The sequence below is a fragment of the Octopus bimaculoides genome, chromosome 8 (genome assembly GCF_001194135.2).
Source record: "Octopus bimaculoides isolate UCB-OBI-ISO-001 chromosome 8, ASM119413v2, whole genome shotgun sequence".
In the NCBI taxonomy this organism is placed as follows: domain Eukaryota; kingdom Metazoa; phylum Mollusca; class Cephalopoda; order Octopoda; family Octopodidae; genus Octopus; species Octopus bimaculoides.
Genome location: NC_068988.1, coordinates 28,648,055 through 28,660,018, shown reverse-complemented (window position 1 = coordinate 28,660,018; position 11,964 = coordinate 28,648,055). Strand labels below are relative to the sequence as shown.

The window sequence follows — 11,964 nt, the reverse complement described above, 5'->3', positions numbered from 1 at the left end:
TGCCTCACCACCTCAGCCCAGGTCTTCCTGGGCCTACCTCTTCCACGGGTTCCCTCAACTGTTAGGGTGTGGCACTTTTTCACGCAGCTATCCTCCTCCATTCTCACCACATGTCCATACCAGCGCAATTGTCTCTCTTGCACGCCACAACTGATGCTTCTAATGTTCAGCTTTTCTCTCAAGATACTTACACTCTGACGGGTATTCACATTGACATTACACATCCAACGGAGCATACTGGCTTCATTCCTTGCGAGCTTACGTATGTCCTCAGCAGTTACAGCCCATGTTTCACTGCCATGTAGCATGGTTGTTCGTACGCATGTGTCATACAGTCTGCCTTTTACTCTGAGTGTCTTTATTCTTTAATATAAACCAATTAGAACAAATAGGCCTACTCCAAGTTCAAGCATATGAGTTATGTAGACCACAATCACTTAATTACATAAAGAGGAGTCGGAGTCAAAGATTTTTGTTCCAACTCCACAGCCCTGGTTGTAATAATATCAGCTTTGTGCAGCCTATCAAGACTCCATCCATTCAAAGTGGTGTTTCTTAACCATGGTTCCCGTTGATTCTTATTTTACTCTGGTGCCATTTAATATTTAAATATTATCAGGAATTGTATAAAAAATATTAAAACATTTTGTGTATTGTAGAAATATGACCAATTTATTGCACATAACTTTTAACAACAAAATCTTATATGGGATCTCCATGGGCCATAATGAATGCCCTTCCTAATGCCAACCACTCCAAGGGTGTAGTGGGTGCCTTTTACGTGCCACTGGCACGGGAGCCAGTCAGGCAGCACTGGCATCATTTATTATGGAGAATTTAACTGTTTTCATTATTGCTCACATTTTTATCCTAAAATCATCTTTGGACATACTCCAATCCAAATTGAAACTGCTATTGACATGTAGTGTTATGTATTATCTAAGTTGATCAGCAAAAGGATGTCAAGTTGTTAAGTATCCTCTCCAAAAGCACCTGAGTGGTGGAAGTGGGCTTTTGGTTGGTTTTTAGAAACTTGAATACAAACTTGACTTGCTTTATCACCAGGGCTAAGCCTTCGTTTTTTTTTTTTTGTATTTTTGGTTTAGTGCCAATACAAAATCATGACTAAGATTGGTGCTAAGTTAGTAATTGCTATATTTAAAACAATATGAAATTTTGTTTGTGATTTAAAAAAAAATAGTTAAGTTTCTTTGTGCATGTGAATAAAAATGGTTTTTCTGTTGTAGGAATTATTTGCAGAATTTGGACCTCTAAAGAAAGCTGCCGTTCATTATGATCGTTCTGGTCGATCATTAGGTACTGCTGAAGTTATTTATGAAAGACGAACTGATGCTATCAAAGCTATGAAACAGTACAACAATGTCCCTTTGGATGGTATCTATTATATTCTTTCTATATTTCCTTTTGTCTGGTAATAATCAGGGCTGTGGAGTCGGAGTCAATTAAGGGATAGCTGGAGTTGGAGTCGGTAAAACTATACTGACTCTGATTCCAACTCACAATGTCTTTATTCTTTAACAGTTCAGTGATTAGAGGACTATAAGTGTCAGTCTGTCTTGGCGTTGATTTGATTGACTAAAAAACCTTCAAGGTTTGGGCCTCAACCTACTGACTAAAACAAAAGAATTACAATATTTTATGTAGAGTAGTCAAATCACTTTACCAATTAATATTGCTACAGTAAGGGTCTAAGTAGGCAGATTAATTAAATTAAGTATTCATCAAACTATAGAATTATACTTTAACGCGTGCACACGCACACACTCCAAATTACCTTAGGCTGTCAATCTTGTTGCTTCATTCCTAGTGCAGCATCAAAGTGTTATCTCAGTTCAATGACATTTGTCATCAACCAGCTGAAACACTGGTGTGCTGTCATTGACCACCACCCCCTGACTACACTAGCAGAGGACAGCTCAAGATCTGTTGGCTTTAACCAAGTCTAATAGGACCTTGATAATTGAGCAAGAAATGACTTCCATTTTGCAGGCATTTGGCAACTGTCCAAGAAGTGTTGATTATCCAAGATTCAGTTTTGCAGGAGGCCAGCTATCTGCAAGTTAGTTACAATGATAGGAAAGAAGGAACTTATCCTCAGACAGGAAACTTAGTCCAAATGCAACAATGTGAACTTTGCTAAAGACATCAAAAGTAAAGGAGTGGATGGGTGATGTTAAACTAGGCATCTTGACCTTGATAGTAATAAGACAAAAGCAGATAAGTTATATTATTCTAATGAGAGTATTTACATTTTTGTATATTTCAGTTCTTTTATTTCCAGTGCAAAGTTCAACTTGTATTTCTGAAGCACAAAACATTTATTGTTCTATTTTGACAATTTATACTTAGATTGAAATCATGAATTAGGTCATGCTTTTGGCATTCATAAGTTTTTTATGTTGGTTTATGTTGAAATGATCTCCAGTCTGCAATTCAAAGCAATCATTTTGATTAAAATTTTTGTTTTCTCCAGGTCGAGCCATGAATATCCAGCTAGTAGGTGCAACAACATCGGAAGGCCCTAACAGATTGGGAATTAGTGGTCTATCGAATCGAAGGCCAGCGTAAGGATTGCTTTGTTTAACTTCCAGCTCTGTTGATTCAGTTGTTACTGCATTTTGATTATGGAATTGAAGGTTTTTATTGTTGTTAAATGACAATAACTTCATAAAATTTGGACATGTTGAGTGTTGTTGAATCTCTCTCTTCTGTTTTGTTTTGTAGATACAATTCAGGAGGGGGTGGGCTTGGTGGTGGCACTGGGAACACAAGAGGAAGAGGTCGGGGAAGAGGAGGTCGAGGTCGTGGAGGTCAGACCAGAAAAACACCAACAGCTGAAGAATTGGATGCACAGCTTGATGCATACAATGCTAGGGTAAAGGACTTGTTTAATATCTTTGTTATTTTTATATATCTCGTTATGCTTTGACTTATTTACTAAAGTTTATTCTTCCAAACTATTGTTTATTAGCTCTTAACCTCTCGGCTTTTCATACGTTCGTTTATCAAACTACAATGATCCTCAGAGCCAATACTCATCTTTGCTTTTCATATGATAACTCTTCCCTTAGCAAGGACGGTTGTTTTTCACAAGGACCTTTGCTTGGAAAGCAATATAAACACCCAGCACTACAGCCAAGCATTCACTTGTTGTTGGTTTTATTGCTTTGCTCCTATCTACAGCAATAAATTATACTTCCACTTTAGCAGAGATATAGTTTATGTGGGCGCCTATGTAGGCACTCAGACTGCCTGACATAACCTACCATTTTAAAGGAAGATGCCTGCATTGGCCAATGCAGCCCCTAATATAGCAAACAACAATCTGAGTGTGATCTCAGATTGTCTTTATTCATGGGGCTGTTTGATTAAAGCTAAAACAACAAACTTCAATGGTATCACTTAAAGCTATTTAATTTTATAGCATTTAAGCCAGCCTAAATATTCTATCTGTTTTATGTTCAAAGTGGCCAAATCTGGCTTCTCACACTTACCCTACAATGTCATTTTAAAAACTAACAATTGTATCAAAATCTCAAAGCTAAGAGAAAATGTGAAATAAGATCATTTCCATCTAAATATAGTTGTATATACTGTGAAATTTTCAACTGCAAATTTCAATGCCTCCTGTTCCACCCCTTCCCAATGTTTGAAATGGAAATTGATATTTTTGTAATCAACAATATGGCTTCAGCAAGTAGCAGTTCCAATTTCAAAGGATTCACAGTTGAAGACTTACAAAATGTAGAAGAAAAACGAAAGCTACTGCAACTTTTCTTCAGGTGAATCAGATATGGCTGATTCTGAATTTTCCTTTCCTGACAAGGAAGAGTATTTTGATAGCAAAAGTGAAGATCTTCAGAACACCATTCACAATATTACGACAACATGGTCAAACACCAAGAAATATTTCCTCATTTTATTTAAACTACATAATTGTGAATCATTGGTATTTATACATCTGCTGACAAAATTTCAAGACTGCCTTCTCATCATCATCATTATCATCATCATTTAATGTCCATTATCTATGCTGACATGGGTTGGATGGTTTGACCAGAGCTGGAGAGCTGCACCAGACACCAGTCTGGTTTTGCATGGTTTCTGTGGTTGGATGCCCTTCCTAATGTGCCAACCATTGTACAGTGTGTGCTGGGTGTTTTTATGTGACACCACCACAAATGCTTTTCACCACCAGAGGGACCGGTCTTAACACTCCTGCTGCAGAGTATGGCAAGGTGCCAGGCGTCTTGTGCCTTTGTCATCCTGCTTGAAAGGTTCAGCATCCTGAGGTTGTTCTTCAGTACTTCGTCCCATGTCTTCGTGGGTCTCCCACTTCCACATGTTCCTTTTACTTTGGAAGATCGGCAGTTTTTGGAGCTGTCAGCATCCATCCGCATCACATGACCAAACTAGCGCAGTCTTCTCTCTTGCACACAGCAACTAATTCCTCTTATGCCTGACTTCTCTCTCAAAACACTAGCACCCTGTCAGACATGTGTGTTAGTGTTTTGAGCTAGTGTTTGCATGTTAAAAGTTAACAAAATTACAAACAAATATTGCATGATTAATTCAAAGCAATGTGAGTAAATAAGCATCACATTTGACAGAATAGATCAGTCTCAGAATGTTGACCCTTTCAAAGGAAATGACAAAGGACCATTGCTGTATTCAGGAAAACCCACCCACCACAACAGAATTGATATCCTAAAACCAAGGAACCACATAAAAAGCATTGGTGTCTGGTGCCCTGTAAAAAAAGCACTGGTGATGGTGTCACATAAAAAGCATCCAGTACACTCTTTAGTGGTGGGTGTTAGGAAGAGCTTCCAGCTGTAAACACCATAACAAGACAGGACTATGGAACCTAGTGCAGCTCCTGTCAAGCCCTCCAACCCATGCCAGTGTAGAAAACGGAATTTAAATGATAATGATGAGAATAATTTAAATGCTAAAGTGTTCAGCTTCAAACATGCAACCAGATGCTAAATTTTGGGGGATTTTTATGCTAGTTTAGCCCCCTATTAACTTAGCCATCAGTGCTCTAAGCTAATGCAATTCACAAGTTACATAATCATTTCTAGTTTGCACCTGCAATTTGATGATTTTTATTCTAATTTTCTAAAATCATCAGAAGTCTTGGCTAATTAATTTGGTTACTTGCAAATACCTACGAGAGCATTCGTTTTTATTTTTATAACAGAACGTATTTAGAAAATACTAAATTTCATTTTTGTAATCAGACTTTTGACCAGGAATGTATTATTAGGTCTTCAACTCCTTTGGCACCAACCCACCTGAGACCACCTCCATCCAGCTCTGTGAAATAAGACTCCGTTTTAAAAGCGTTCATATTTAGATTAAGACTTTCCATCATAATCATTTTTATGTAACATTTTTGGTGATTTACATTTCATATGGGAACCTAGTACATCAATTAATGAAGAAATTTAATAACCTCCTTCAAATTTTAAGATTATTTTCATAATTAATTTAAATATATTAAATGTATTTCATATGAAATATGGTATTATGGAAGAGGCTACAAGCAGGAACTATATTTTTCATTCCATGAAAAGTATGATTGCTACCTCTAGCCTCGTTCATTATCATCATTTAACGTCTGCTTTCCATGCTAGCATGGGTTGGAGGATTTGACTGAGGACTGGTGAACTGGATGGCTGTACCAGGCTCCAATCTGATCTGGCAGAATTTCTACAGCTGGATGCCCTTCCTAACGCCAACCACTCAGAGAGTGTAGTGGGTGCTTTTACGTGCCACCGGCACAAAGGCCAGTCGCGTGGTACTGGCAATGACCATGCTCAAAATGGTATTTTTTACATGCCACCTGCACAGGAGCCAGTCCAGCGGCACTGGCAATGTATAATAATAAAGCTAGAGGTAGCAATTTGATGGCGATGTGTAGGAAATTCTTCTAATGTCTGTTTCTACCATCAGTTTTTCTCTTTTCATATTTGTTATACTTTTTAAGTGACTTTTTGTCTTATATTTCAGATGGATACTAACTGAACCCTTTGGCATGCTGCGGCAAGAATCTGGAGTGCAGAGTTTCTGTGTTTGGGGTGGCTTCATTCTTGCAGTCGCAGAAACAGCAACACCTCTGTTGATTTACAGGTGGCGTTTTGGCTGGTTTGATTGCTCTCTGTTCAGCCTCCCTCAAACAACCAAAAGCAGCAGCAGCATCAACAGAAATAACAGTGGTACTAACAACCTCATCAACTCCTCACACCTCTCTCTCTCTCTCTCTCCCTCCCCCTCTCCCCTTTTTAATTTCTCCTCTTCATGAGTGAGATATACACTATCTTTTCCTCTCTCTCTCTCTCTTTCTTTTGCTAATTTATTTCCTACCATTCATTATACTGCTGTAGACTGGCAGGCTGAAAGAACTTCACTGCCTCTGTATAGTTTCAGCAGTTTAAACCTACTCTATGAACTGAATCATACGCATAATCCTAAGCTTGCCTTTAGCATTCATACACACTATTAAGACGATAGGCATCCAGCTCTCTCTTTCTATCTGTCTCTTTATTTGATCCTCTATTAACCAGCCATTTGACTGCAGTCATGCATTACTGCTGTTGTTATTGTCACTGCTGTTGCCAATGTATATAACACTGTTAGGTTGCAGGCGTTTATCCTGCTACTGTCTTGCAGACAGCCATAAGTATCCCCGTTCTTCCCCGACTCTTCATTCATGATTTAACCTATCATTCAAACCATTCATATTATAAACAGTTCTTAACATTTGGTTGCGTCAGGATGAGACCTTCCATGTAATGCAGATTCAGCTCAGCAGTGTGAAAACTATTTCCTCAGAAACTTACTTTCAAGAGAACTTCAGATATAACAAAAAAAAGAAAGAAAATTCTTCATATACAAAACAAAGCAAAAAAAAAAAAACTTGGATATTTTTTTCTCATTGGTTTTTATTCCCTTTTAAACTGATTTTTAGTCATTCATTTTCCTAATCATACAATTTTTTTTTTTTTTTTTTTTTTACATAAATATATTTAAGATAAGTGTCTTACCATCAATTATCTCCCCACCTCCTTTTTAATAAACAAACCTGTTTGGGTTTTGTTAAGAAACAAAAGATCTTGCCTTAGTTTTAGTGTATTTTGTAAATAGATTATAAATCCGTTTCATCTCCAGTAAGTGTCACTTTGTCCTCATTCCTTTACAGTTGCATATAATCTGCTATATGAAGCTGCTCATTACTGACTGGGGCCATTTAGATTTGAATGAAATGTCATTGATCCCACCTACTTTATCTCATCACTCTTCTTCAAATACTTATCATTTGTTTATGAGATCAGAGACAGGGTCAGTAGGGGTCAGCTTAAAGTGTAGTTATTTTTGAGTGGGTTTTATTTTGTAATGTTACTTTCAAAAATGAAAGTCTTTACTAAAGCAGTAAATTTGGATTAAAATTTTGGAAAAAAAGAAAAAGAAAAAATTCTCAGTTTTTGGTAGCCTTTCTTTCATATTTTTATTATTTCTTTTATCATAATATATTCATCAAATCCATTTGTATGTTGGTTTCTGTTGTCAAATGAAACTTTTTGTTACAGAAAACCAACTCGTGTGCTTCATTTTATTCCAGTTTTATTGAAAAAAATTTAATTTCAAATACTCTTATAATATTAATGTTACTGCTTGTTCCTCATCTCTTTTTCAACATTTGCAGACAGTGTAACAAGAACTATGGTGGCTATTTTAATACAAATTTTTAATTCAATCTTAAACCATTTCAAACTGGATTAATTATCTGAAGTCAATAATTTTGATGCAGCCACATCTATTTTGTATTGTTCATATTGCCTATTTGTTGACCTTCCAGTGATGACTTGGGGGGGGGGGGGTAAATTCCATTTAATTTGGTTCAGAAGTGTTTTGTTCTAAATCATCTTCCTCCTTTAACATCCACTTTTCCAAGCTTGCACTGGTCAAATGGAATTTATTGAGGCAGATTTTCTATGGCCAAATGCCTGTCTTGTTGCCAGCCTTCACCAGTTTTCAAGCTAGGTAACAATCTTCCATTTCTAGAAATGATTTTCACAGAAGATGGGGAAACAACAATCTTGCTTATACAATGGTGATGGTGCTCATTTACAATCATTGCATAATGTTTAGACAAAGGCACACACACACACACAGACCTATAGACACTGAGCCTTATATTAGGTTCCGTGCTATACTCAAGACAACCCATCTGCCACAGCAGAGTTAATACTGATGCTGACACCACATCAAAAGCACCCAGTACACACTGTGGCATGGTTGGCATTAGGAAGGGTGTCCAGCCATGGAAACCGAGCCAGATCACCCAATTAATAGAAGCCATATGTGAGAGCCTGGCAATCGCAAAATCCTGTTTATTCCTTTCAGGTGCTGAAGACAAACACCCAGCAGAACTCCATATCTTCTTGTGTTGTCAAAAATTTCGAGGCTGTTACTGCCAGTGCTGGCACAATGACAAGTACGTCAGGAGATATGGGGGATGTCGGAGTTGAGGTAAGTCGTATACGTGATACAAGATGTAAGACAGAAGGGAGCCACAATCAGACTCCTCAAAGAACAAAAGGTGCCAATTCTTCCTGGAAGGTAACAGTGGTGAACGTGTATTGTTAGCTGAGATATTGAGGTGATGAGTGTATGCAATTAGATAATTGAGCTTAGGCTAATCTAACACAATGAAAATTCCTGCTACCTGATCGACCGAACAGTCTGCTTGTGAAATTAACATGCAGGTGGCTGAGTACTCCGCAGATATGTACCCTTAGTGTATTTCTCAGGGAGACTGTGACTAGGCTGGCCCTTAAAATTACAAGTACAAATCATTTTTATCAGTTGAGTGGACTGGAGCAACATCAGATTAAGTGTCTTGCTCAAGGACACAACATGCCACTGGGAATTGAACTCACGACCTTATGATCGTGAGCTGAATACCCATAACCACTAAGCCACGTACTTAGGTTCATCATGGATATGACAGCAACATCTTTATACATCACAGTCAGGGCTGGCAAATGAATAGAAGGCTCACTTTTGTGAAACCCTTTTGCAGACTACATTGATGGGCATCTGTAATCTCGTCATGTTGGCGTTTTTTAATGCATGCATCAGGTAACAGCATGAGGGCTTTCTATGTGTATAAAAGGCTATGATTATGGTACAAAGAAATGAAGATTCAAGCTCCTGGAATTTTGATACAAATTAGCTAACCATTTGTTACACTAACATCAGGAATCCGCTTACCTGTCAGGTATACAAACCAAACCATGTAACAACTTTGTTTTAAAAAATGTTACCTATCTCAGATATTTGGTAAAATAATTTTAGGTTGAAGTGGAAGCCATGCATGGAGTAGTAGTTAGCAACAAATTTAGCTTAAAGAGGAGGTGGGGAGGGGTTACCAGGGCTCGGTTCTATCTCTCTCTCTTGCCACTCTATTATAGTCTTAAGCAGAAGGGTTTAAGACTGGCTGTTTGGGCGTTTATAATTTGGCATGGCTGACTGGACATAGAATCTGGGAGTTGAGACAAAACATGCACATATGCAGAAATATATTCATACATACAACTAGATGTTCAGACGTGTTAATGTCTATATTTCTACGTGATATCAAATTGTCTCGTACACCCATGGGAACACTTGGTGACTTATTTTGTCAGAGATGTGTCTACAGATTATGAAAGGAAATGGAAGCAAACTCTACAGTCGAAATGTCTCAAAGGAAACAGTAAAACTGATTCTTTAAGTAGAAGAAAGACAGGACCCTGCTACCATCAATGGTTGTGCTTGATATAAGGGAAAAGAAGTTGGAAGAAATTTCATATGTACCAAGAATCGTTACCAGTGTCGACTTCTAGCACTTGTGCTGGTGGCATGTTAGAAAATCATGAGTGGCACTTTTAGTTGTTTATTATGTGAAAAGGTAAAGATGACCTCAACTCAGAACTTAAGGAATCATGAAATACCAAGTGGCATTTTATGAAGTGCTTTATAAATGTTACCAATTCATCACAACTGTCAATCCAATGCTGCCATATTAATAACAATAATCTTTAACACAGATATAAGGTAACACAACATTTTTTGAAAGCAAGTACAGTTTATTAAATCAATCAGAATACTTCATAGTTTTTTGGGGTTTTTTTAATATCAAACTTGGTAAAAAGAAAGGTAAAGCTGATTCTATGGAATGAAAAACAGAGAAATAAGAACAATGATATTTTATTGTTACTTCCATATCTTGTATTTTTATTAATAACACCAGCTTTTAAAATTGGCACAAGGCCACACATTTTAGGGAATGTAATATGGTTTCACTTGGTACATTATTATGTCAACTCCGATGGATGAGAGGCTACGATAATAAGAATTTGGACTCAGACTATAATTAGATACTATGAAATGTGACTAAAATACAATGAGGTATTTTATTTCTACTTTTTGTAATAATTGGTTCAAACATAAACACATAGACTGAAGTTTAATGGGAGAGCTTTAGCGGATCAAATGGACCCCAGTATTTAACTAGTACTTTATTATACCAACACTATATGGATGAAAGGCAAAGATAATTCAGAAGACCAGAACAAAGGTGTTCATCTGTGGGTCTGGAGACTGTGATCAAGAATTTGATGTGAAAAGATTGCAGCCAACAATGAAACACGGCAGCTATTCTGTGATAGACTGGAGAGCAATTTGGAGCAATGGTTGATCAGAGCTGGTGGAATGTGATGGAAACATAAAATCAGATAAATATGTGTCCTCATTGCAGAAAGGATTCCTTCCAATCTCCAGTGGTGAAATGATTAAAGAAGATTATTTATAAAAGATGAGGCTCCTTGTCATATGGCTAAAATAACCCAAAATTTGTCAGATGAGAATGACATTAAAAAGGTTCCATGGCCAAGCTAGTCACCAGATATGAACCCTATTGAACACCTCTGGGACATAATGGACAGGACACTTCATAAAAAGAACAAGAAAGCATCTTCAAAGCCAGATCTTTTGAAATAAATATGTATATATATATGTCATCATCATCGTTTAATGTCTGCTTTCCATGCTAGCATGGGTTGGATGATTCGACTGAGGGCTGGTAAGCCAGAAGGCTACACCAGCCTCCAATCTGATTTGGCAGAGTTTCTACAGCTGGATGCTCTTCCTAACGCCAACCACTCCGAGAGTGTAGTGGGTGCTTTTACGTGTGTATGTATGTATGTATATATATGTATGCATATATATATATATGTATGTGTGTGTATATATATGAATGAATGTATATATATATACACAGACACACACACGTTTATGAATATATACATACATAGATACAAATATCACATACGCACAAACAAACAATTACGTAAGTGAACATATATTAAGTCTTAAACTCTCAACTATCGCTGGCTGAATGGATTATCCAATGGCTGTGCATTTTATAGTAGAAAAAGAAACCCAAAGTTAGAATTTATTAAAATGCACCTTCTGTTTTCGTCTAGATAGTTGATAATGACATTTTGTACTTACGTAGTTGACAATGCAATTGTAGGATTCGGTTTAATCTGCCCTGTTAATCCTCATATATCTCTGCTTACTCACCAAATTCTCGTGTCTATCACATAACTTTTCATTCTTTGCTTTAATCCATCTTCGATTTTAACTGTAATACCTTCAGAGTTATCTCTCCTGACTCAATTAGTCTCATAACAAAGTTTTTTTTTTTTTTAATGGTTATTTCTGGTCTGCTGTTTATGCATTCAACAGCAGCCTGTACCCATCCTGTCGCAGTATTCTCCCATTGGTCAGGGACCACTGTCATATGGTGATAGCTTAGGGAAACAAATGAGCATGCATATATATATATACATACAGACAGACAAACACACACACACACATATATACATATAT

At 37.1% G+C, this 11,964-nt stretch overlaps 1 protein-coding gene across 2 annotated transcripts in view; it reads left to right on the top strand.

Moving 5' to 3' along the window:
• LOC106867362 (THO complex subunit 4) overlaps window positions 1-7,500 on the top strand; it is an 18,828-nt gene extending 11,328 nt beyond the window's left edge. For both annotated transcript variants that reach the window (XM_014912214.2, XM_014912213.2), the window contains 4 exons: window positions 1,248-1,395; window positions 2,495-2,585; window positions 2,746-2,896; window positions 6,037-7,500. In XM_014912214.2, the coding sequence (XP_014767700.1) occupies window positions 1,248-1,395; window positions 2,495-2,585; window positions 2,746-2,896; window positions 6,037-6,051 (405 nt within the window). In that variant the 3' untranslated portion in view covers window positions 6,052-7,500. The remainder of the gene's footprint in view (window positions 1-1,247; window positions 1,396-2,494; window positions 2,586-2,745; window positions 2,897-6,036) is intronic.
• Window positions 7,501-11,964: the final 4,464 nt, after the last annotated feature.